The 27,636-nt window shown below is 41.8% G+C and overlaps 1 protein-coding gene across 5 annotated transcripts in view; it reads left to right on the plus strand.

Moving 5' to 3' along the window:
* Positions 1-8,009, plus strand: part of LOC137617177 (ubiquitin domain-containing protein 1) — an 89,732-nt gene extending 81,723 nt beyond the window's left edge. For 4 of the 5 annotated variants that reach the window (XM_068347047.1, XM_068347049.1, XM_068347050.1 and 1 more), the window contains one exon: positions 3,555-8,009. In XM_068347047.1, the coding sequence (XP_068203148.1) occupies positions 3,555-3,694 (140 nt within the window). In that variant the 3' untranslated portion in view covers positions 3,695-8,009. The remainder of the gene's footprint in view (positions 1-3,554) is intronic. The other variant, XM_068347048.1, reaches the window with a different exon arrangement.
* Positions 8,010-27,636: the final 19,627 nt, after the last annotated feature.

Raw genomic sequence — 27,636 nt, forward strand, 5'->3', positions numbered from 1 at the left:
ACAGCCATTCAAGAGTTTCCATATGCATTTTGGATGAATTTTATTTCGTCAGAAAATTATGCTTATACATAACTGTCACATTGTTGCCATTTAACATTATGTTAATGCACAATTTTGGCTAAGTCTCCAGTAGGTTGAGTTGCTGAGAGAGAAGCTTTTAAGAGCTCTTTCATTGCGCTTCACCTCCTGAAATGGCACGAGTCAGTTTGTCTCAGAGTTCTGTATAGTAAGACCACCATTAGGTGTAGCTAGAATCAGCTCCTTCAGAGAAGGTGAGCATTTCGTATGTAGTGTTTTTCACCATTTTATACTGTACTCTATGTAAGGAGTGTGTGTGATTGACTTTATGTTGTCATTACACTGAAGTGTAACAATGATCTCTACCTGCGTTAATAGCTAAAAAAAACTGGTGGTTTTTGCATTTTTGGTTTTCAAAAAATAAAATTGGCCATGGTTTCTCTAAAGTAGTCTTAATCTCATAGGCAGGATTAAAAGTTTGTCAACTGTTTGGTGGTTTTCTTTGTGATGGTTAAATCTAGAAACGTGACTACAGCCAAGGGTTAAAACAGGCCGATAAAAGCTGTATACAGTACTTGATATAAGTGTCCAATGGTAAAGTATGGAAGAGTTGCCACCCACAGTCCCATAAGCTTGATGACGCGGTGTTAATTTTAAGGTACTAGTAACATTCATAACACTTTATACAGTATATATATAATAGCCATATAACGTTTAACAAGACTTTGGCATTTAAGATTGTGATAACTTTTTTATTTCTGTTTCCCACATCCATTTAACAAAGTATTATACCCAATGGGTACCTTAAGGATTCTTGGATTACTGGAGATGCTTCGTATGGAAGAAATGTTTAACTAATTTACCCATTGCTTGCTGGATTCTCACTTAATTAGATTTTAATAAGTAATTATTGATCTTGGAAAAGCTTGACCTTAGTATGGCAAGCCCTAAGAGGGTTTCTTTGAATCTTGGTGGTCTGGTAAAGCTAATGAACTCCTAACTAATGATCTGTACAGGTTGGAAAATAAAAGAAAGCAGTTTTATTGCTGGGGATGAAACCTCTTCCCTTTTCATCCCATGTGATGCTAAAACTTTGCAAGCATTATGTAGTTTCCTGGATAATTAAATCATTAGTAATTAATTTACAACAGATCAGTGATTGGCTGGGTTTTTCGTGATGGTTTTTTTTTTTATGATTTCAACTTGGCAATTCATATCTTTGTTTTTCTTTTATTTTTGAAAGGTTCATATAAATTTCTTTTTTGTCCATATGAGTTTTGGGATGCAAAATTTTATAGAATTGGGATCCTTTCAAGGTGATTTGAATTTTAAATCTGATTTCTTGTGTAAGAGAAAAATTATCAATGATGATTAGCAAATGTTAGCTGATAAATTCAAGGTTTCCATAGCAAGTGAACTGAAGGCAGAGTGGACATTTGAAATAATAGTATCTTGAAGAGCTAGTGAAGGATTTTTATCCCAGGTGTTTTGATACCCGAGTAATACTCCTCGGTATTATCTTAATTTTCCCAGTATTATTCTTGGATCGTAAACTTTGTCTATTGATAGATTTCCATTTTTCTCAAGTTATTTTGTCAGAAGGTATGGTATACCCATAAGTAATTTTGGGTTTATAAATGCAATTTGTTTTTTTTCTGATATGAAATCACAATTACTAGCTTCATTTACCAATATTTCAGGCATTTTGATAGAAATATGTGGTAATTTTTATCAGCCTGCTTTATTTTGAAATGATTAAAAGCTGTTGGCCAAATCTTTAGTGTCACCTGGTCTTTTGTATTCCTTGTTCATTGATAATGATCCAGGTTTTCAAAGACTCCCTCTCAATTATAAGGCATGTTGCAATGTGCTAATTGAACATGTAATACATTGCTGGGTATAGGCTACTCTGCTATTTACTTAATAAGAAATTTCCTGAAAAACTTGGTCAAAAGCAGTTCAGGTTTGTAAGGTTTTGCTTGACCTTATTTATATTGAATTTGTTTTTGAAACTTGAAAGTTATTATTTTTAAGGGATTTTATATTATGGAGAGTTTTATTCACTTTTTCCTTTTATAAAGTAACCCAAATTTAGTCTTTTTTTATCATTAACTATTCTTGTATTTGTATTTCATTTCATGAGGAATGTAATTATTACTGTACAGTAAAATGGTTCTACTAGACCACCAAGTTATGTTTCCAGATTCTTGTATGGTTTCCCCAGAGGATTTGATCTTGTGCTTGGTTAAAATTTGAGGTTTGTTTCTTATCACCCCAATGATTTTAGCTCTGTTCAGATAAAGTCTTTCACTATTTGTGTAAAGTACAAGCATAGTCTTGTGGCAGATTACAGCCTTTAATTGAGAGAGATAACATCAGTGTGTGTGGGTTTAAGAAGAGTGGCCATTTATTTTTTGTTCAGGCTATTTATGGGAAAAATGTATAAGAACAACAGTACACTAATTCTATCTTTATATGGATAAAAATACATTTGAAATTCTATTTTAGGCACAGAAAGGCTTTGCCAAACTTTTGGTTAAACTTGATGTGTAATTTTTGTAAAATGCAGAAATCACCAAGAAGAGTATAGAATGTAGTTCATGATCAAAATAGTGAGTGTTTTGGAGTTGTGACAGATGAATGAAATGGAAATGAGGACTAAAGAATGATGAAGAAAATCATGGAAGTATGTATTCATTACTTTTATTTCAACGCTCTACTTCTTACCACTTCTAGTCTACTGATATTATTACATGTTCTTGTTAACAATATTTTTCTTGTAATTTTAATTTCATATATGGTACTTTCAAATCAAAGAAACACAAGTAACTAACCAGTTTTCCAGATATTGTAATGGCTACCTGTAGCACAATTGTCTCTAGATGAATTTTACACTCATTTGTGGTGTAAGGCATATAGAAATTTTTTTTTGCTCAAGTTGGTTTTCGCTTGTTACAGAAAGAGGAGTTTCACTTCCTTGAAAGCCGGAAAGCAGTTGTGATTATTTACAGAATTATTGTATGGCTCCTGGGCTGAAATACAAGGTGGCTTGTTTGCCATGGTTTAAGTGTTATTTAATTTTCTGATTTTTATTGCCAAAGACTTGATTTTATGTAGTTGGTGATACTGGAAAGAAGTGTGTGGTTTTGTACATAAGAGTACTTTATCTTGTGATATTAGTCAGTTTTTTTCCATAATAGTGACACTTTGCTCTTAGCACTTAACTAGATACTGAAAGTTGATATGCAATCCTGGGATTAAGAGTTGTAGTAAGTAGTGGCTGAAAACGAAATTAAACAGAAAAATGAGCAAGAAGAAAAATATGCATGTCTTTTAATAGCACAAAGCATTTTCAACCAAATCTTTTACAGATGTAAATAAAAACAAACTAATTACATTGCATAAATAAAATAACTATTTACCAATTGTTCATTTTTAAGGGTTTACTATTTGATTTAGTCTTTTCTATTGATTACTTATTGTGAGCTAAAGCTCCTGTTATATGATTTTTTTTATCTAACCCTTTTGTCATTAAGTTCAAGAGGTGGCACTTGTGAATGTATGGATTCTAGCCACCATATATGTGATAGCAGCTGTTAGGGCTGTGGAACAAGTTTCTAGTCCTGGACTGCTCATATTGGATGTAAACTCTTCTGTCAAATTAGCAAGAAGCTGATATGGTGAGTGCTGGTCAAATGTTTTGTTTTCTGCATGTCTTGTTTAAATAGATTGTCTAAGGTATATTGTACTTTTTCTTCAGGATAGAGATTTTACTCCATCTACAGTATGTTATATTCAAAATAATTATTCTTGGAGTCATCATTATGTCACGCCCAATTGACATATACAGTATATCGAATGTGTAACAATGATGTAAGTTGCTTTATTGTGCCTTACATTATCTTCCTAAAATCATGCATTGCAGTGTATTTTTCAGGGTGTTAAGTTGTAAAACTTCCAAATTTTTAACAGCCTGTTGTTATAGACATGCCCTAGTCATGTTCATTTAGAATGTTTAGTTGTATTTATAATTCCTGTATTAATTTTTTTTTTCATTAAAAAAATATTTTGGATAAAGAACAACTTGGTACATTGTTTTTCAAATTATCTATTATTTTGGATATGTTTAGGTATTGTGTGTCATGACTTAAACATTAACAGTAAAGAAAAAAGTCGTCCTATGTAGAACATTATTCAGTTAGATTTATCAATGTAACTTCAAACCTTTCTTTCTGACTGGTTACTTCAAAAAAGTGGTGAAAAGTGTATTATAGTGTAGGTTTTCTGCTAAGGAACTGGAAATGACAGCAAGACTATTGATGAAGTATATCTAGTGTGCATAGTTGGAAAATAATCCTCTATTTTATAACTTTTGCAGAAGTAGTTGTTGAAAAGAAACTAGCATAGCAAAAAGGGCTAGAATCGGTTCTGTGGCCACTATAGCTGAGTGCACGCTGCTCCACCTTGATGGCTATTCAAGTATCATTAATAAAAATGAGGTCACACTTTTTTTTTGACTTTATGATAATTATCATTTATTTTTGAACGACTTGGTGGTGGTGTTGAGAGATTTTCCTTCTGAAAAAAAAAAAAAAACATACTATCTTCTATTTGTATTTATTAGTGGATAAAGCTTTTATAATTTTAGCTATGAGGATTCAACATTAAGCTAAGTACTGTGAAATTTAAATTCGCACAACAAAACAGGTGATTGGCAGGTATTTTTTGGTTAGGGTCAGGATACCCATGTCTGGGATGAAGCACAAAAATTCCTCCCACAATCACTTCTTCCTCCTGTTGTGCCTTGAAGTTTGCAGGTGATAATTGTTTAATTTGCCATAAAAATAAGTATGATATCTTCCCCCCCCCATGATGTTTTTTTGCCAGACTTAGGGTTTTATTCTTTAGTCATGTTGATAGTTGTGACGATATTAAAACTTTTTTTGACTAAAATACAATACTTGGGATTTTTAATGATGGGCAGTAGGGATTTTCTTTAGTTGTCATTTTGTTTGAATTTCTAGAGATATTTTAAGTCTCCGTTCGGTGTTGAGCAAGTTTATGTAAAAGGGATTAAATATTATACATTTATTACTATTATAGCATTTTGTTTCCTTTTATATCGACTATTAAAAGAGCACAAAGATCTCTTGAAATAGCATTTGATACACTATTTCTGGACTCATTTGTACAGTATAGATGTATCGGTGTATAATTCATGTGTAAATAGTGACTTTTGTTAGCATTACAGTACTGCATTTGAATTTTCAGGTCACAGCAGCATTTGCTTGTCTGTTATATAAGTGATTTTTTACTTAATTTTTTTATAGTTTGATTGTCAATCCTCTCATTTTTTCCTATGCTTCAGTAGCTTACCTTTGTGTATTGGCAGCTGTTTGCTTGAGAGTATTTGGAAACTCAGTACTTACCTATATCTTGCATATATTTAAGGATAGTTTAGGGGGAAGAGTTCATGAAGGGTTGTGATTAATAAATATTTTCTGAGAAAATCTTTCAACTTTGCAAATTATGATTGTGAGGAGTAAGTTTGTATGTGAATTTTATGAAGTGCAAGATACAGGCAACACTGGGAATTTCCATTCTTCTGTGGGCTGTCTCCATAATTTAGCATTTCTAAGTCAAGTCCTTCACATATCTGGCATGAGGTTGCCTGCTGTAATTTGATTGTCCACTTTGGTATATTCACACATGTAGACAAATGGTTGCAACTATGATCAGCTCTTTGCAAACTAGTGTAATGCATTTTTCGAGAAAGGAAAGAAAAACATTAAAAGGACAATATTTTTTTAATCTCTTGTAATTGTACTTGAAATGTATGAGAAGATATTTTGTTCAATTTCAAGGATTTGTAGAAGTTGATATCAATGCAAGGATTTCAAGCTTTGTCAGAAAAATAGAAGGAATGGGAATTGCATTTGTCATCTCATCATGGGAAGGTACTCTACAATTAACTCTTAACACTGAGCTCCTAATACTTTGGGAATATGTCATCATGTTGACAACTATGACAATAGAGTAAACTAATTTAGATATTATGGTCTTGACAATAAGTTTTGGGATAGAAAGTATTTGTAGGTTATTTGCAGAAATTTACTACCTTGGTGACATGATTTTCTTGTAGATATAAACTGACCGAATGTTTCCCAAAGTTCTTTAACTTTATGAACACTGGAAGCATTAATGTTTTTATTCTCTTACACCTTTGTACTGTGCTTGTAACTATTTTAGTTCTCATGCATTATTGCCTTTCCATAAAGGGACAATATGTCTTGGGTAAAATACTTTATAGAGGAACCATTATTGATGATGCCCAGCATTGGTGACAGTAACTTCATTCAAGTATATTTACCATAATTCATTGAGGGGATTTTGGGTATACAGTACTGTATTAAGCAATACTGCAGTTCTTGCATAGTTTCTTTTAAGAAGGTAAGCGTAAAGATTTTTCTCCACTGAAAATGGAAGTTGAGGGATTGAAGTGAATAAATAGCAAATCAAAATTGAAAATTAGACTCGACAAGGCTTTATCAGTTCAGACCCATTTATAGACTTTTTTTCATAGTGAAATGCTTCATTTTAATGTGTGATTGTTGAGTTCATGAGTAATATACAGTAGTAGGTAAATACCTACTACTGTAAATAACTTTTTTTTTATGAAATTGATTTTAATGTGGTTAACCACAAATCAATTAGAGTTGTACAAAAGCAGTTAGGAGTGAACAAGTTTCCACAGGGCCAATTCTACTGAAACAACATTAACCAGATCACTTTGTATGTATATGATGACAACCCTTGTATTCCTTGTTTGTACCGTATTTCAAAATTGTTTTCATATATTGAATATTGTTAATTATACCTCCATGAAGTTTGCTTGAAAAATTAGTTTATTATACTTAGATTTATATATTGGGAGATTAAGAAAAAAAATGAAAAATAAATCCTAATTCAATCATAGCAGTATTAGTATGGTTTGGGATTTGACTTATTAATGATTGTTTCAAGTATTGGAGGTTTTGAATTTGTTAGGGAATATAGTAAAAATGTTACTAAGAAGAAACCATAAAGATTTCAAGCATACCTGTTCTTAAAACTTAGTCCCAAAAGAACAATAGTGATATTAAAAAAAATGAAATAAAATAAAAAGGGTGATAACTTTCCCTAAAATCCTGCAATTTGTAGGAATTGGTGATTAGGTTAGCTTTGGTTTGATTGTTGCTTCTGAGGGTATGTAAAATTAATTGAGCTCTAAAGAAACCATTTGATAAGATTTGGGAAAATCAAAGTTGTGGAAAAATAACTAGTGAAGTGTTTAGCTGACTTGAGGTAGGACACATGAGTTGCAGTGAGATATTCTAACATTATTAAATTAACAGCCTGTATTAAAGCAAGGTTTGTTTTCACATCTAATTTAGCAGTATTGAAACACCATATTGAGGCATATGATTTTAAAAAAAGATTTGAGGCGATACTCAAGAATGGTAGTTCCCAAAGCATTTGGCAAAACCATGTACTTGAAGAATTAATTTATTCCTTAACAAATAAAGAACAAACTTGAAAAATTGATTATCAAATTCTACAGCTTCCCTAAAAAAACAAGGAAGTTAACATTGCATTAGTTATCTTGTTGTACTACTGGCCTTTCAACTAAACAAAAGGAAGACCTTGTTTAAATCTAGTTGTACTGATTGTGTTATGTCAAATATGTTTTTAATAACATTTATTCTTCTACATGTGCACATTAAAGTAAGGTAATGCTGTTCATTGCTCAGAAGAGCAGTATGTCAAAAGAAATTAATTTTGAGTATGACAAAGTGTTTACTTGAATTCAAGTTTGTCAACTTGGTTAATAAGGGTATTGGTGATTGATTTTAATTTTAAGAAAAAACATTACACCACTGTTGATCAAGTTAAAGCAATTGAATGTTACTACTTTCAAGTTCTGTTCCTGTAATCATTTTTTTTTTTGGGGGGGGGGGCGGGGGGGGGGGGGGGGGGGGCAACTATTGATACCTTTTGAAAATCTTTGGACTTGAAAAGCATGTAATGTAATGTTATGGAGGTGTAAATCATTTGAAACCTTATGCTCTTGTTTAGTATAATTCTGAAGAACTAAAGCAAAAAACAGGCCCAAAGTGGGAGAGTATCCGTTTATTATTTAAGATCGGAACTTTAGCCTTTAAGAAAGTTTGTTAGGAGATAAAGATATTAAGATTCGTGATTTTGACCTAAAAAGAATAGATGATTTGGGCACCTTTTTTGGTTTCACATTACTTGGCAACATTGATTGATATAAAAAAAAAGAATTATGTACTTGTAGAAACTTCTGATATTTCTTAAGCATATCCATTATGAAAATTTTTCCCTATTTGTATATAAAATTTTGTTTCACTGTATTTGTATAAAATGAATTTTATTTAATATATCTTATCTGAAGAAAATTTTTATAAGTAATTTTTAATGACTCATAAGTACAGTACTCTTTCAAATGAAGTATACACCATACTTGGAGAATTTTATTTTGTTTACAATCGAGATAAATTTTTATCATACACGTCTCGTTTAAAGTTATTAATGTAGATGCAGTTCTCAGTTATGGTATATTCATTTGGAAAGTCGAATTTTTAAACTCTAGTATCAATCATTGTACTGCCTCATTTTTATAGATTTAAACTCTATCATTGTAAGCCTTCATTCAAAAAGAATTATTAGTAAAACTTAAGTTGGTTTCCCAACTAATGTAGTGATGTAGATAAGTTGAGGCCTCACAGTCAAGTTTGTCAAATTCCAAGTAATGTTTTAACCGAACGAGACATTTTGATTTTTAAAACAAATATTTAAGGAACTTGTCATATCAGATATCTTTTATTTTCAAAAGTAATATTTTTAGATCTAGTGCAGTACTTTTTGCTAAACATCACCCTGAATAATGGATGAGGCTGTTATTAACACGAGTTTCCTCTTTTTAAACCTCTTAATTGCATTTCAGTGCATGGTAAGCTCGAGATTTAGGAATATTGTCTTGTGGCTGTTTATGTGAATTGGAGTAACATGAGTTGAGTACAGTATAGCACTTGTTTGTAAATTACTTTGCGTCCATGATTGTTCTCAAACAGAGGTTTGTTGTGGTGATTTAAACTACAGTAGTGTTTTTGTGGTAGATAAGGTCCAATTTTTGTTTTTACTGAAGGTGACCTACTAATGCAGTAATAATCAAAATCTATTTGCTGATTATCAGCTTGTAATTTAGAAGTGATTTTGACAGACGAGTAAAAACAAGGGGAAATCTTGGTTTTAATTTCATGAAGAGTAAATGATTGTGGCTAATTTCTTTCAAGTATAGATTATTAACTCTGTAATGCCCATGCTGTTGTGTATTCTTAACAAATTTTTTTAACATTTTCTTAATACATTAAAAGATATAAAATAAAACATTTCAGGCCGGTAAGATCTAAAATTAAACCTTTAACAATTATTTTGTAACTTGCTTTTGAGTTATCCAGTATCTCTCCTCCTTTTGTTTCAATGTAAGATATACTGTACATCTAGAAGTTAAGGCTTGCGTATCAGATTGTTAGCATTGTTCCTTGAAAAATATGTACAGTTCGTTCTGTTTCTTAAACTACTAAAAGAATGGTTGCAATGTAAACCTTACACCTAATGGTAATGTACCTCTTTCCTTGTGTACTAACTAGTCTCAGTGCCTTTGTAGAGGAGATTACAGTTTCCATTTTCTTCTTGATGATGAAAAAGCATGATAGTTTCCCTTGTTTTTCTCTTTTGTTCTTGGCCGTGCAAATGAGAATACAAAAGTCATCCTGTATGTAAGGAAAATGTTTTTTTAAATAGATTAAGCTGATAAAGTATAGAGTTGCAGTGGAAGTTAAGAATAGATGATTGAACACAATTGTACAGGGGATTGACACACAGTACTTTGTACCTCGCTAACTTGTCTCCCTATCTCTTAAGGGAGACATGTTAACATTTGTTCATTTTCATAACCTATTTCTGTGGATGATATTTATTAATCCACAGTCATAATTTACACAATTTTAATCCTTAAAATGACACAAATGCAATTTTTTTCTTAAGTCATTTATTTAGGATTAAGCCTTAAAAACAAAGTGGAATTAGGGAGAAATTGATATTATAAAAAACACAGGCATTAAAAGTTTGTAAATATGTCATAGGATTTATCCTTGATAGTCACACATTGGTATTATTTATATAATTTTATAAGTTATATATGTTTAATTTGTTTTATTTTGTGTAATAAAGTATTTTGCTTTTTCCGACATTTTTTTATCCTTTAGTAAGACAAGATTTGTGGATTTTTAGTTAATGAAAGGTGTTTAAACGGTACTTCTCACCTTTATAAGATCGAGCACTTTTAATCCTGTAATCTTAAAGTTTTTTTTGTCGAATTAGAAGTAGATTTGGAAATTAACCACAGAATACTGTGGAGTGAAGGTTGTCAGGAAAGTTCCTAAAAACTAAAAATTTTGTTTTAATACAATTTGTATTTGTTCCCATACTAACAAATCTTACATTATTTATGTGGATATTCTTTCAGTGGAGGTTGGGGGCAGCCATTAGACTTTAATTGTGAGGTGGCAACCCTGCCTAACCGCTTGAGTGGGTAGGGGCGGGGGTTACCTAGCCACTTCTATATATACACTCACAGCGGTGAGACGTCACTTTTTCTTTTGGCTCAGTAGAGATCAGACGTGTCCGCTCTCCTCCAGGCTGTCATTTGCTTTCTCTTTGCAGGTGTACGTGTCTTCTTCTGCGATCGACTTCACCATGCGAACCTGTCCAGGGCGAGAGGGTGCCGCGTCGTCGTTACAGACAGACCCGCACTCTCTGTGTACTATGTGCCGAGGGCATCAGTGTGAGCAGGGTTTGCCTTGCGTAGAGTGTAGGGAGCGGTCTGCCTCCCAGTGGGAGAAGTTTGGGCGGCGTAGGAAGACGACGACCAAGCTCGATCTTTCTCCCTCAGGGGCGAGCGGAGCGCATTCTTTTTTTCGCACCCCCCAAATCTCTCAAAAGCTCCTTCTCGTATGCGCTTTCACGAGGGATGTTCGAGTAGAAGCGCAGATAATTTCACTCCTTGGCAACTTCTCCTCCAGCCGCTGGCAAGCCTTTCTCCCTTTCAGATCTGCTGTAGGTGTGATGGGCCTTAGGGATTTCGGGACCGTCTTCGAAGGAGGAGCTGCTGTGCCTTCTTCAGCGTTGTCCCAGGAGGGATCCTTCTCCAGAGCCGTCGACATCTCACGGTTTGGATCTGTGCAAAGTCCATCTGTTGCCTTCCCCTGGCCCTTCCACGCGTGGACGAGGTGATAGTTCGTGTTTGCCTCTTCAACGAACCCCTGCTGACGACAAACCCTCTCTACATCCTGGGACCTCGTTGTCCCTTAACCCTCAACCCTCTGTTTCTTCCCACAGCAACCTTCAGTTTGCAGGTGACGATCTTTCGGGGATCAGCGCAACTTCCACCAGCAGCGCTAGAGGAGGAGCATCACCATCGCTTCGCCCTTGTGGACCTTCTTCCCCTGATCGCCGTTCGCTACGATTGAAAGATTGTATGGATCCTCGGCCATCTCGATCAAAGCGTTCTTCGCCTAGAAGACGCTCACGGTCTAGACCTTTGCGCTCACAAGACCGTAGGTCTCAACGCTCTCCTTGGAGGCATTCCTCTTGACGAGGCTCGCGATCGCGTTCTTCACGATCACGAGCAAAGTCTAGATGCTCGCATTCTAGATCATCACGATCTAAATCATGAGGACGGTACTCACGCTCACGAGGACGACGCTCGCTTTCACAAGGGCGGCGTTCGCGCTCGCGAGGGTATTGTTCAAGAGAACGACTTTCTCGTTTGTGAGGCCGACGCTCACAATCGCGATATAGGCACTTGCGGTGTTCACGGCGTTCTCGAACGAGAGTTAGACGCTCCCGTTCATGAACATCACGATCCGCGCGTTCACGATTTAGGCCTAGACGTTCCTTGTCTAGAGGTAGAGGTAGGCATTAGCGCAGTCCATCAGCGCGTAGCCCCTCAACCAGACCTTCCAAACGACTTCGGACCGAACCTAATGATGAGAACGACCACTCCTCAGACAGTCGTCCAACTAAACCCTCGGTGCCTTTCACAGCATGGTGAGTTTAAGCGAAGTGCTCGCCAACGGGACACTTGGAAACGCGTCCCTCTGTGACGTGTTCTCCATCTAGAGTAGTCTCTACTCGCGAATCGCGTTCATTGACGCGATTAGTTGGCGATTTTGCGTTTGCATCTCGCGATTTCACGAGCAATTCGCCAGTAGATGTGTAGGAATCACGAGCAAGTGCAGATCCAACACCTTCGTCTCACCCTTCTGCGTACTCCACCTCGAGCGGAAGGCCGACACCCTTCCCAGAAGGGTTCAAGGAGCCTCGTAATAGGTTCACAAATGTGCCTAATAGCCCAGACCTTCCTCTGCAACCGAAGGAATGTGTTCCTCTGCCTCAGAGGTTATCCCATCCGTCAAATAGTAATCCTTGTGGAGTTCCACCCAAAGCTCACTCTTCTAGGGACCTCCAAGGTGTACCTAGGGGTTCACAGCTTCCTCCATGGGCAAAAACTTTCATGTCCACCATCCTGAAGTCTCTAAATGTGGCTCCTCCACCACCACAACCCCCAAATGTTACATTGAGGGCAAACCCTAGAATCCCTCTGGAACCCTCGTCGAGCTCTTCAGTTGGGAGTCAAGACCCTAGAAGGAGGTCAACGGCAGACAAAACTCGCAGATCACCTCCACCCCGATCACATGTCGAAGGCCATGCCCCTTCTGATTCTCATATGGGTACCTTACCTTTCACGCCAGTGGAAGCAAAGGAAGTCATAACCAAAAAGCAGAAGAGACTGATGAGAGGCGTAACTCCACCTCATGCCAACATCATCCATCCTAGGACGAGTAGAGACATAGGCTCGCCCAGGGAGATCGTGATCCAGCCCTTCAACCCTCAAGACATTGAGGTAATGCGTCCGGACCAGCATCCAGTTTTTTTACCTCCTCCAAAGGAGGAGCCTCCAGCTTCTGCTGCCAAAGCTTCGTCTAGTTCCTCAAAGACCTCGCAGGTTCCCCCTCCTAAGACTGCAGAGGAACTTCCTGTGTGTAGGGAATCGAAGGATACAAAGACTAAACCTAAGAACACCGTGGCATGGGAAGCTAGAGGCACAGAGGCGGTACCCAGTGGCAAGCCCATCCACAATTTCAGTTGACGACCATACCCTACCCCAGGCTCTGGATGCGAGCCTGAAGGTGGACGACCCCTTAGACGTGGAGGATGAGAATCTTCCAAAGGCGGCCAGTCAGAACTATCACTCCGAACAAGAGACGCGTGAGTCGGAACATAACTTTTGGCAGGTCCTTGCTTGTATGAGGGCCATCAACAGGGTGTCCACTCCTGGTTTCACCATCCAGGAAGAAAAGGATGGGGTTCTCGACGAGATACTCGAGACCCAGAAGCCGCCCAGGTCCAGTGTGGCTTTGCCCTGGTCCAAAGGAGACAGCTGCCAAAAGGAAAGCTATTGCTCCTTGAGGGCAGGTTCCTCCTCTCAGTCCTATCCACTTCCTTTGGTGTAACAAAGGAAGTATTATGAGATCAAAAGGGAACCACATTCCACCATGACCCTCGACCCTTCGGTAGAGTTCCTAACAAAGGGCATTCCCATAAAGAGAGACGCGAAGTACGCCCTGCAGTCTGCTTTGTGGCTGGATCTATGGTTAGGATCCTTGGGCTTCATGGTTCGCTCCCACAATCTTTTGAAGGTACCCGTACTCTCGAGTTTCTGTCTCACCACGTTACTAACCTGTGGGCGAACGCCATCCTCAAGAGAAGGGATACCGTCGTAGGTTGTTCCCCCAAGCAGGTGTCGAAAGTGGAGATCTCTTGGTTGAGGAATTTCACCCTCGAGGGTTCTTTTCTCTTTGTTCCGGAAGAGATAGACAGGGCTGCTGAGCGATGGAGGAAATTGTCCAACGTTTCTCTCCTCCATAGGGCCATGACATCGCGGTCCTATGGTAGACCTTCTCAGTCTTCCCGGCCTCAGCTAACAACTTCCTCTACTCACCAGTCAACTTCCAGGTCCTCGGGACCTTCCAAGGTGTCTAAGTGGCCCTTTCAATCCAAGGGACAGAAAGGATCGAAGTCCTTCAGAGGAAAGAAGGGAGGAAAGGGACGTGGCCTAGGTGGTCCCTCCCTTTAGGAATGACATTCCTCATCACCCACCACCTGTGGGAGGATGCCTACAGCGCCTCTGGCAGAGGTGACAGCTCCACGGGGCAGATCCCTGGACAATCGATGTGATCGCTCTAGGGTATCGCGTCCCGCTCATTCAATCTCTCCCTCCTCTGACTCGGGATCCAGTGCATCTAGGCTTCTATGCGAAGGGATCCGCAAAGGAGCTGACCCTCAGGGCTGAAGTCCAGACCATGCTGCAGAAGGGTGCTCTCCAAGAGGTGGTAGACAGGGCTCCAGGCTTCTACGGTCGAATTTTTTTGGTGAAAAAGGCGACTGGAGGCTGGACACCAGTCATTGATCTCTCCCATCAGAACAAGTTTGTTCAACAGACTCCGTTAAGAATGGAAACGGCAGACACGGTCATCCAAATGATACATCCAAAGGACTTCATGTGCACATGGATCTGAAGGACGCATACTTCCAGATCCCAATACATCCGTCTTTAAGGAAGTATATAAGATTCATTCACGAGGGTAAGGCACACCAGTTTAAAGTTCTATGCTTCGGTCTCACGACAGCTCCTCAGGTATTCACCAGTGTTCGTCGACAGGGCTCACAAGAATGGCATCCGTCTTCTCAGATATCTGGACGACTGGCTAGTTCTAGCAGACTGGGAGTCGACCCTTCTTCATCACCGAGACATGCTTCTCGAGTTTTGTCAGGATCTGGGGGTCCTGATAAATCACGAGAAGTCATTACTGCAACCCTCACAGAGACTGGTATAACTCAAAATGATCATAGACACCGTCCTAGAAAAAGTCTTCCCATCAGACGTAAGAGTACACAGGCTGTAGGAAGTGGCTGCACCCTTCCTCAGGAAAAAAAGTTCTTCCAGCCTCTTGTTGGTTAGGTCTATTAGGCCACTTAATCTGTCATCCGTCTTGTTCTAAACGGGCGCCTCAGGATAAGATCCCTGCAGTGGCAGCTGAAGTCCATGTGGAACCAACACTCCGACCCACCTGACACCCAAGTTCCCTTAACTCAGGATCAGGTGATGGATTTGAGTTGGTGGATGGTAGAGCAAAACCTTCGGCGAGGCCAGAATCTTCTCGTTCCCCCTCCGGATTTGATGCTCTTCACAGATGCATCCAAAGAAGGGTGGGAGGCTCACCTGCTGCACCATACGATCTCCGGCCTCTGATCAAGAGTCAGAAAGGTACCAGCACATAAATCTAATACAGATGAGAGCATCCTACCTGGCAGGTCACTCTGTGGTGTTGATGAGCGACAATACCACAGTAGTGGCTTACATAAACAAACGGCGCTACCTTCTCGCAGCCTCTATGCCATCTAGCAGTAAAGATTCTCAGATGGTCAGAAGAACATTAGGTGGCTCTATCAGCTCGATTCATTCCCGGCAAGAGGAATGTACTTGCGGACAATCTGAGCAGAGCGACTCAGTAGCCTCCGAATGGTCTTTGAATCGTCAAATAGCCAACAAAGTCCTGATTTTGTGGGGTTCCCCGACTATAGTCCTGTTCACAACATCTCTGAAGAGCAAGCTTCCACTGTACTGTTCTCCAGTCCCGGACCCTCGCGCTCTATGGCAAGATGCATTTCAACAACGGTAGGACAACATCTACGTATACGCATTTCCCCCGTTTTGTCTGATGAAAAGACTGCTCAACAAAACGAGCGTCTAAAGATCTAATGATGACCCTTGTAGCTCCGCTATGACATCATGCTGAGTGGTTTCTAGACCTCTGCAACTTCTAGTAGATCTACCGAGAAAATTCACTCCACTACAAGATCTACTCAAACAGCCACACGCAAACATCATCTACAAAACCGTGCAGTCGCTTTGACTTCACGCGTGGAGACTATCCAGTGTCTCCTCTCTCAGAAAGGCTTTTCATGACAAGTTGCGGAGCGAATGTTCGGACACTTGCGTATGTCCTCAGCCTTGGTCTACTAGGCAAAATGGAGAGTCTACTGTGGTTGGTGTCGTGGAAGGAATATCTCTCCACTCGATGCCACTATTCCAGTAATAGCAGAGTTTCTTGTATACCTTCGGGAGGAAAACCTCCTTTCAGTATGGGTGGTGAAAGGCTATCCCTCAGCCTTAAGCCTTGCCTTTAAGCTGAAAGGAGTCAATATTTCTTCCTCGGAACTTTCTTTACTCATACGGAGTTAAGAGATCACTTGCCCCCAGTCAGAGATCAGGCCTCCTCCTTGGAACGTGGTTCGTGCCTTGAGATTATTATTATTATAATTGAATGCTAAGCTACAACCCTAGTTGGAAAAGCAGGATGCTATAAGCCCAGGGGTCCCAACAGGGAAAATAGCCCAGTGAGGAAAGGAAACGAGGAAAAATGTTCTAGCTATCAGAGAAGCATCTAGCGTGAGCATAAGCATATCCTGTCCAGAAGGATCAGTACCCTACAAAATGGAACCTTGACCTGTGTCTGACCTAGGCAGAGGTGCGGTCGTCAAGCTATCCTCAGAGGTATATTTTTACAAACGAGGCACTGGCTCCTCTGAAGGACCCAGCAGTAGTCTCCTCCTCTGCCAGGTTTAGGTCATCCTTGGATTCAAAGTCCACATCCACCACGAAAGTGGCCTGATCCAATAAGGCTCCTATTTTCAAAACCCCTTACTGCTGAATTTGGGATATTGATTTCAACTAGATCTCCAAGGTCCTTGCTGGGTAAATACTCAGCAGAACCCATAATCTAACAAAATCCTTTCACTCGCGTATAAAGGAGGGAAACGGCTTTGACTCTACGATGTTTTGCCTCAGGACCCGTATTGCGAGAAGCACAAACCCACTCTAAATGAATGAAACATCTCTCAGGGCCCAATGTCCTGCCCCAAACAGCAGAACAATCACTAAGCACCAGACAACACTCATCCCATCTAGGGTTGGACGGGTTATAGCATCCTACTCGAATGCAGTTAGGCTTAATGTTATTCATCTACAATAGAAATAATTTGAATTAAAACACATACCAGGACAACACACCACACCATCAGTGACAGTCTGTAAACGCCTCATTTAACCACAGGTTTACAAATCCATGGGAAAAATGTTCTACATAAGTAAGCCTAACCAGGTTTCAAACATGCTGAATACATACCTTCTAATGCCAATATCACATGAGTATGGAAGCAAAAAATACTAGGAAAGCTAACTACCTGGTTAGAATTTACATCAACCACCATTGTAGGAGGGCGGGCATGCATATCCAGTCTTAAAATGAGAAGAATTTTCATAAAATGTGGGTTTACTCAACTTCCATACCCTTCCGATAACATATCGGATGACATTGGAAGGATACAACACTAGGTCTATCTGTCTAGTCAAGCCTATCACAAATTACACCCTTATGTAGGAAGGTGAGCACAATCGCTCTCATCTAGGTAACCTCACGTAAGAAATATCTCTCATCGAACCATATGAAAGTCGGGATGTACACTATTCTCATCTGTGACTAGACTAACCCAGGATATAATGATAGGTAACTTACCAGAGAGAAGTGACTCATGCACTTACAAAATGGTGCCAGCAACTAAGCCCTCATCAAGAAAATGGTAATTATAATGCTGAAGCAGGCTGCAAATAACTAAAAATCCATAAAAATAAACATGAATCAGGGCAAATGATGAAGGACAAAGGGGCAAGATACTTAAAAAATTGAATAAGAGACCTAATTGACAAGGAAAAACATGCATGAAAAGTGACCCTAGCTGCACAGGTGAATTTTCAAAAGTAAACAAGGCATTTAGATGAATGCCAGTTCCATAAAGAAGCATTACCTGTTACTTACTCTTAAGGCCCATACCCAAGAGAAGTGTTAAACTGAACATGGGTTCTTGATAATGCTCGAGAACTAAGGGGTCACAAAAAACGACATCCATACACAGGCAGCAAACCGAAGAAATGGTGGTTTGGGGCCTGTTGATTACGTAGGTGCATTGGCGAGAAAAGGAACGATGGTTGTTTCTAACATGCCAAGTATGACGTCACTTGTAGCAGACGACGTGCAGCTTCAGAGGTTCTGTGGTAAGTTCAAATGAGCCTAAACTCGCAGATTATATCCAATGAGTTCGTGCTCTGCACGTTGACACACTAGCCATAAAGCAGGGGAACACTAATTCTTTGGTAATTAGGTCGCAATGGAATCCCTATTCTAGCTTTAAACAAAGTCCTTGGAGACCACACAGCACCTACCAAAGTTTTTCCTCTGTCAAAACTCCTTTACTTTTAATAAGTATAGATGAGCTCTTGCAAATCCGAAGGAGAGCACGCCATCACATGCCTAGATACTCTTGTGTATGCCAATTTAAGTTCTTAAAAAGGCATTTCCTTCTGATCTGAGAGTTGATCACGTGAAGTTCAAGCTAAAGAGCACTTGGGCTCAAAAGATCGTGAAAGTCACTATGCGTGCTCGTGGGCTCCCCTAGAGCTCAGTTGTTACGTTGACTTTCAACAGACTAATTCGTTCCAGACCCTAGAAAAACACCGCGTTAAATGATTATAAAAAGGATATGCACCACTAAACAGTACTAAATCTATGAAAAGTACTGTATTTTGATCATTTAATAATAAATTAACAATGATGACCTGAAAAATAAGTATTTGATAAGAGCAAACAATAAAAATACAGTAACAAAAATCTGGAACCTTACTTTTGGAGTGAGGCGATGTCCGAGAGAGGATGATGTAAACAGCGGAAAATGTTTACGTACAAGTGGCAGAAAACATAAACACTTAACTTTACCAAACAGATTTATAAAGGACAGAAAACATTAACACTCAATTTTAGGAAACACATTTACAAATGGCAAGAAATATTAACACTTAACTTTACGATAAACTTGAAAAATTTCCTTTTTTTTTTTCTTTTTCTAATTTTTTTTTCTTTACGTTTTCTATTTTCTAAATTTAATTACACTACGTATTTTTGCATCACTGCCACTTTTGTTTCTTACCTGGCGCTTGGTCTGCTTCTACCAAAAGCCTCTTACTAAAATATTCGTCCAAAGAAGCTTGTTTCTGCCTGCTTCTTAAAATTTTCCTGAGCACACTTAATCGCATACTAGCCTCTTATTTCTTGATTATTTCCATCTTCATCTCCAAGGAAAACATCATCCTCTTCTTTCCCTTGACATCAGCGACTTTCTTGGGACCCATGGCTAATGATGCATCGTAAGTATCGCACACACGATAACAGTACGTACAGTAAAATTGTTACAAAAGCAAAATCACAAACGCTAAGTTATTGCGTACGATACCGTTGCTGGAAAGAGAAGACATAGGAACGCCGATGCGTAGATGCACGATGGGATACAGTACAGTAGATGACGATCAATAGAAGAGCAGGATCTCATGGTGGTAACTAGCATCCGAGTAGGGAGATAATCAATGGGAACGCTGTAGGATGGTAGCCAGTTTACGGGCTGGTGGCGCGCGAATTCTAAAATCCGTCTCGGATACGGTCGGGCTCCCCCTCTATACCGCCTTTCGTTGTCTGAAACATTTTTTGTGATGCGAGTCGTAAAATTCTTTGCATCTCCTTTCGTGAAGTGAAAATTTTGTAAGCCGATTCTTTCGTAGCTAGAGGTTTGACTGTATTTTTGGGCTCAAGCCATGTCGTCCTGATGGAAGTTCCTATAGGGTAGCTTCCTTGGGTATATTACAACTACGGCGATATTCCCAGAGAATTTACCTTAAGGTACCCAGAATTCTAACTCCTGGAGCGAATATCCCTAATAAAAGAACCAGGGATATCGCGAAATATCAGAGGACGTATTCTTGACACGCCACATGGCAATCTGCACCCCGAACAGAGATAACACTTCGAAGGGGTCAATTGGCAAGAAAACGAAAACGAGAAAGAAAAAGGAGAGCCGCTCGCAAGGCTCTCTCTTCTCCCGTTTCGTAAGCGTGCATTGCGCCGCTCACGGCGCCATCTGCATTCCTTTTTGCGTAGCTTAACAACTCGGTGTTTTTTCCTGTGTTTCTCGCAAATTCTTGGATTTAATCAAGTTATTATGCTTTCTCCAACTTCGTCTGCCTCTGATAAGTTGAGTATTATTTCTTTTATGTATAAATGTAGGCTCTTGGTAATTTTTAAAGTGATTAATAGTAATAATCTTTGTTACAAGAGCTGTTGCCTACCGGAGGCGTCCTGGACGCTGTCGCTCGCTAGGTATGAGTTTTAGTTAGCCAGAGCGACGTTCCCGGCTGTTTTGCTTTAATAATTTTAGCTGTTTAGCTTTACATATGATTTCCTTTTACGATGCTTTTAGTATTATTTGTCTTGGCAAAGTATTCGCCAATTCTGGCCTACGCTAGACCGTGTAGCCTAGTCGTTTGGCCCTAGTACTTTCCTGCATGATATTTGGATTTCCGAGTGTTTTAAAATTTTATTGAAGCTTTAGGCAGTTTTATACATTTAAGATTATATCGATTTTTTCCAAGATAGTATACGAGTGAGTTTCGGTGATTTAGGTAATCGATTCTCTTGGCGCCTAGGCTAAGTTGCCTATGGGGCCTTAGTATACTTTCTCATACTCCCCTGTTGCTCTCTTTTCTTCGGAGAAGGTGTGCAATCCCTTTCCCTCTGTTTAAGCCTTGGGCTTAACCCTAGTGGTTTATCTGAATTAATTTTCGATACAACTATATTGGGGTGTTACTGTTCCTTCTTGTTCCAGTAAGTCTGGCTTCAGAGAGGGGGCAGAACATCAGAGTTCTTAGTCTGAGTCTGTTTCTGTCTGGCTTGGGGTTGAGACTCCCTCGCTAGACTGACACAGACATAGGAGGTTTAGCCTCCTTAGGTCACTTTCGAAGGTTTCTGTACGAGATGATTCCTTCTTCTTGTGATCTAGCAGACTAGTTCTTTGTTGCTGTTCTCGGTGGCAAGGATAAGATCCTTTCTCTGGGAATAGCAACACCTTCCTTGCTTTAGTTCCGTGGGAGTTGGCAAGTATTGCTGGCCTCCCTCCTCGGATCTCCCTTAGGCTAAGATGAGTTTTCTTGGCTGCGGGTGATTCATTACTAAAGCAAGGTTGGTAGGACCCTCTTCGTCCCTTCCCCCTCTTTTCTCTGTAATGGTCTAGCCATTACAGTACTGTCCGTCATTCTACATCTGTACCTAGCATAGGTTAGGATGTGGAGTTGACTCAGTCCCTTGCCGGCCGGCAAAGGTCTTCTGCTTTGAGTGCTGCCCGGACCTCCCTTGGTCCCTCATCCATGTTTGTCTGTAGAGCCAGATGGCATTGGTCAGGAAGCCTGAATTAGATTCTCCCCTTCCTTATGAGCACTCTTTCGGGTTGCCGGGCTTTGAGGTAGTATAGTCTCTTATCCCGGCATCCATTCTGTTTTCTTCTAGTGTTGTACCCTAGCCGGCTGCCGGCCTAAGTGGCTGGCAGCCGGGCAGGAAGTTGCCGGCCGGCACATGCATTTGAACCAGCGTTCTGCCGCCTTATAGCTCTTAAGTAGTATACTTTAGAGCTAGTTATGGTGAGCGGCCGGCACATTACCTTCTATACTGTACCAGTATTCTTCAGTATAGTATATACTGTAGGGAGAAAACTATAGTATAGTATTGTTACAACACTTGTGTTTTCTAACATTTTTGTGTTGTCTTGCACAGCCCTTTGGTGTTGCCTTTCAGATAAAGAAAGTGAGTTCTTTCTTGTCTACTATATGGTATTTTAAAATCATCCCTTAGGTGTGAGCTACACCTGTTTCCTCTGGAAATTTTTCATTGGTTGCTCTAGGACAGATTAACCATACGATTTTATTATCTGGAAGGTTGCAACAATTGACTGTGCGGGAAACACAAGTGTGTGTCTTTCCTTTCTGTTTTGTTATGCTAAACTGTGCATATCCAGTGATACGTAGTTCACTTGATACTCATGGAAATTTCTTCTCTTTACAGGAGGACCATCCGAAGTGCGGAAGTGTTTTCTGCAACGTCCGCAGCAAGAACTTCTGCGGACATGAGTTATGTAGGAGGCACGCAGCATGCGCTGTCTCCAAGGGTGATCTCCGGTATTGGGACCCTCAGGTATGTACCGTGTGCACTAACCTGGTTGCTGAGGCTTTTGATTCCCCTAGGACGGCGGAGTCAAGGGATATAGCAAGGAAGAAGCTTCGTACCTGGGTAAGGGGTTTCCAGAAGAACACCTCTGGACCTTATCTTCCAAGTGAGAAGATGAGGGCTTACCTTTTCCCCAGGGCATCAGCTGATGCAGTGATTCCCCAGCCTCAAGAGGAGATCCCCCTAGTTCAGATCCCAGTGGATGCTGAAGTCGCGGTCACCTTGCAGGACATCCAGTTGGACGACAGGATGTCGGACGTGTCCGAGCGTCTAGAGGAGGACCTCCTGGCAGAAGGGCAGGATGGAGATCAGGCTCCAGACATTGTAGAGGAAGAGGTCGACGAGGTGTCGGCTGCTCCGGTTTAGGTCCCTGAACCTATTCCCTCAACATCGTCCGCTCTCCCAGTAGAGCTGAGACAGGCTCTCTCCTCCATCGTTGGAATGATCCAACAGATGCAGAAGGAGAATAATGAGAAGGCAGCTGCAATGGAACTGCAGATGCAGAAGCTTGCAGCATCACATGGGCCCCAGAAGACGCTCAACGTGAAAGATCTTCCCTTGTGCTCAGATACTAACCCGTGGAGATATGCTGAGCACATGCCGATGACGGTCGGAAAGATCGTCATGTCGGATAAGTTGGGCTCAGTTCCCCTAGAGGAGGTGGAATTCTGGCCCAGCAAAGGGTCATATCCGGACTGTTATGTCCGGTTGAGGAAGGAACCAGCTTCAAAGGAGGTCATAGTGATGGACCATGCTAAGGCTCAAGCTTTGCTTTCATCCTCGATGAAAGAGAAGGGCTTCACGAACTCAAAAGTGGCTGCATTGAGTAAGAAGCACCCTTCCTTTGTGTCCTCTCCTGCTAGAGCCTTCCCCTTTTTGCAGAAAGGGTTTGCGGCTGTGATAAAAGCAGTCGAGGCTGGCAAGCCATGCCCCTCCTTGGAGGAGTGTAAACCCTTGTCGCTGGCCCTACCTATGGACCACAAGGACTGGAAGGACGTCCATCTTACCTTCTCAGTCGGGAAGTTGGAGGCTGATATTGCCGGACGTCAGTTCGGTGAGAACCTCCCTAAGCTGTCTGACTTTCTTTTGCGGAGGGAGCTCGAGACGAAAGAAAGACTGGCTGCCTCAATGTCTCTTCAGACCACTCTTGAGACGATGGCAAGTGACCCCAAGGTCCATGAGATGTTCATGGTAGTGGCCAAGACTCATCTGGCCACAGTGACGAAGGATCTTTACAGCTTTGTCAGGGCGAGGAGAGCTTGTAGGGAGTTTGTGCTCGCCTCGGCTGCGGTGAGGCACGAGCCAAGGAAACTAATCTCCTCCATCATTTGGGGCAAAGACCTTTTCCCTAGCGAATCGGTCAAGGAGGTTGTTGATAAGGCCGCCACGGAGAATAGAAACCTCCAGAAGTGGGGCCTGTCTATCAAGAGAAAGTCTTCCCCGGATGAGGGTCCCCAACCAAAGAGGAAGACTAAGAGGACTAGGCTACCCTCTCGGCCAGCCAAGCCATTTAGACAGCAACAGCAACAGCAATTGCCTATGCCTTCAGTGCCCCTACAAACCCCGACCACATTCCAGTGGGTCCCCCAAGCCGCGTCGACACAGTCCCCGGCATTCAACCCAACGTTCGAAGGGCAGTCAACTTCCTTTCGAGCAAAGCCTAGAGGAGCAGCCAGAGGCTCGTCTAGGCGCCCCTCAAGGGGAAGGGTATTCAGGGGTGGTCGCGGTCAGGGAGGCAAGACCTCTGGACAGCAGTCGAAGTGAGATGATACCGGTAGGAGGGAGACTTCAGAATTTTTGGGATCGGTGGACCATCGATCCCTGGGCCCACAGCCTACTCAAGAATGGACTGGGCTGGAGCTGGTACAGCACTCCACCCCCGTGCCCTCGGTTTTTCCAACACTCCACCCCCGTTCTGGAGGAGTACATCCAAGAACTGTTGGAGAAAAAAGTGATCCGAAGGGTAAAGTCCATCAAATTCCAAGGGAGGCTGTTTTGTGTTCCCAAGAAGGACTCGGAAAAACTCAGAGTCATTCTGGACTTGTCGCCACTCAACAAGTTCATAGTGAACTGCAAGTTCAAGATGCTAAAACTGCAACACATAAGGACCTTACTGCCCAAGAGGGCATTTACCGTCTCCATAGATTTGTCAGACGCCTATTGGCACGTTCCAATCAATCGCCGACTCTCCCCCTACCTAGGGTTCAAGCTACAACGAAGACTATACGCCTTCAGAGCCATGCCATTCGGGCTAAATATAGCCCCAAGGATCTTCACGAAGCTTGCGAGCGTAGCTCTCAAACAATTAAGCCTAAAGGGAATTCAGGTGGTAGCCTACCTGGACGACTGGCTGGTGTGGGCAGCATCCAAGACAGAATGCTTGCAAGCTTCCCTGCAGGTGATCCAGTTCCTAGAGTATCTAGGCTTCAAGATCAACAGAAAAAAGTCTCGACTTTCTCCATCTCAAAAGTTCCAGTGGTTGGGAATCCACTGGGACCTAGTGTCACACCAATTCTCCATCCCATCGAAGAAGAGGAAGGAGATAGCTGGTTCTGTCAAGAGACTTCTGGATTCCGAAAGGATATCAAGACGCGAACAGGAGAGAGTGCTGGGTTTTCTCCAGTTTGCTTCAGTAACAGACCTGGTGCTAAGAGCACAGCTAAAGGATGCAACCGAAGTTTGGAGAAGTTATGCATCAAACGCGCGAAGAGATCTGAGAAGACCAGTTCCGCTTCGTCTACGTACCCTTCTCAGGCCTTGGTCCCAAGCCAGACAACTAAAGAAGTCGGTACTTCTTCAGCCACCTCCCCCCTCGTTGACTATTCACACAGACGCCTCGAAGGAGGGGTGGGGAGGTCATTCTCATCGGAAGAAGGCCCAAGGGACTTGGTCCAATCTATTCAAGACATTTCACATAAACTTTCTGAAAGCTATGGCAGTGCTCCTTACCTTGAAGAAAGTCTCCCCACGTCGCTCGATCCACATAAGGTTGGTGCTGGACAGCGAGGTGATTGTGAGATGCTTGAATCGACAAGGATCAAGGTCACCACCTCTCAACCAGGTGATGTTGGCCATCTTTCGACAAGCGGAAAAGAAGAAGTGGTACCTGTCGGCAGTTCACCTTCAAGGAGTCCGCAATATGACAGCGGACGCTCTATCCAGGTTCACATCGATAGAGTCGGAATGGTCCCTAGACGCAGGATCGTTCTCCTCCATCTTGAGTCAAGTCCCAGAACTGCAGATACAGTAGACCTCTTTGTGACGAAAGACAACAAGAAGTTGCCCCTGTACGTGTCCCCGTACGAGGACCCCTTGGCGGAAGCAGTGGACGCGATGTCCCTCGACTGGAACAGATGGTCCAGGATTTATCTGTTCCCTCCTCACAACCTTCTGTTGAGGGTCCTCACCAAACTGAGATCCTTCAAGGGAGTAGCGGCAATAGTGGCCCACAAGTGGCCGAACAGCGTGTGGTTCCCTCTGGCATTGGAACTACGGCTGAAGTTTCTACCGCTACCAGATCCAGTTCTGACCCAGCGAGTCCAGAAGTCGACTGTCTGCGCTTCATTACAGAAAACCCGGACCCTGCAGCTCATGATTTTCTCTCCCTAGCGGTGAGAAAGCGTTTCGGGATTTCGAAAGACAGCATAGACTTCCTAGAGTAATATAAGTGCAAATCTACTAGAAGGCAATATGAGTAATCTTGGAGAAAATGGGTGGCCTTTGTCAAGGCGAAGAATCCGCAGGAGATCTCGACGGACTTCTGCTTATCTTTCTTCATCCACCTCCATGGTCAAGGGTTGGCAGCTAACACGATTTCAACGTGTAAGTCTGCTTTGACAAGACCCATTCTATATGCCTTCCAGGTCGACCTCGCTAACGAGATCTTTAATAAAGTTCCGAAAGCCTGCGCTAGGCTCAGACCTTCAGCACCTCCAAAGCCCATTTCATGGTCTTTAGATAAAGTTCTTCATTTCGCTTCACTGTTGAACAATGAGGAGTGTGCGTTAAAGGATTTGACCCAAAAAGTTATTTTCCTATTTGCACTCGCGTCCGGGGCCAGGGTTAGTGAGATTGTAGCCCTCTCGAGAGAGGAAGGTCGTGTTCAGTTCTTGGATGGGGGAGAGCAGAACCTGTTTCCGGATCCTACGTTTCTCGCCAAGAACGAGTTACCCACCAACAGGTGGGGTCCCTGGAAAATCTGCCCTCTGAAAGAAGATGCATCTCTATGTCCAGTAGAATGCCTAAAGGTCTATCTTCGTAGAACTTCAGACTTCAAGGGTGGTCAACTATTCAGGAGAGAAACATCAGCTGTTGTGTAGCCACCACAGAGCGATAGAAAACGTATCGAGACTCCTGTGGGTCACGCCCTGCAGGAAGCGGGCTGCGAAGGTCATTAGACGCTTCCAGACTCCAGCTTGTAGCACCTGCGTCACAGAGTAGTATTACTCGAAGGCGAGGGACGTTGCGATGTATCCAACATCGTGCTGTAGGGCGACGTGACGGGGGAGGGTCTGGAGACAGGTCGAGATGAATGTCCTTGAGTCCGGGCTGAAGAGGTATACTGGTGACTCTCCCCCATGTCCTCCTTGTGCTCCCAAATCGGCTGCAACTGAGGACAAACTGCAGCTGTTCCCAGCGCTAACCTCTCGATTCCTTTACTGGCAAGAAAGAGAAGGTCTTGGGACATCAGATACAGAATGGAGACTCGAAATCTTGAATGAATCGGACCGAAGGGCCGGGACCCCCAGATTTTGAGTCTAGCCAACAACTCAGGAGCGAGCCTGAATGTTGCCTTCCCCTCTTCCTTAGAAAGGGGGGAGTCGTAAGAGACCAAGAAGATTGCTTACACACTGGCCGTGGCCAGAGTGAGCAGGAGACCCAAGGTGGAATACAATCCGAGGCCTGTCGTAAAGGGTCTTGAGAAGATCTCTTAAAGGACTAAAAGTCCGAGCCATGCTCCAAGTTGGAGGTCTTCCTCCGACTAGGGCAGGGACGATCGTAGCTTCGCATGAGCGAGGATAGATCCAGCGGGCAGGAAAAAGTTATTCCTTTAAGCCTGAAGGTCAGGGAAAGGCTGAGCGACAGGCTTCATTGCCGAGAGCGGAAAGGAGTTTCCTCCCGCCGAAAGGCAATAAGACCGTTATTGCTGGAGAAGAGGCCTCAAGGGAAGAGGTATATCTCCCACGGCACCAACCACCTTAGACTCTTCACTTTGCCTGGGAGACCCCTGTGGATGACTATCGCAGATGACGCGACCTCCGTACCGCGACTG

This window comes from Palaemon carinicauda, chromosome 23 (assembly GCF_036898095.1).
Source record: "Palaemon carinicauda isolate YSFRI2023 chromosome 23, ASM3689809v2, whole genome shotgun sequence".
NCBI classification, from domain to species: domain Eukaryota; kingdom Metazoa; phylum Arthropoda; class Malacostraca; order Decapoda; family Palaemonidae; genus Palaemon; species Palaemon carinicauda.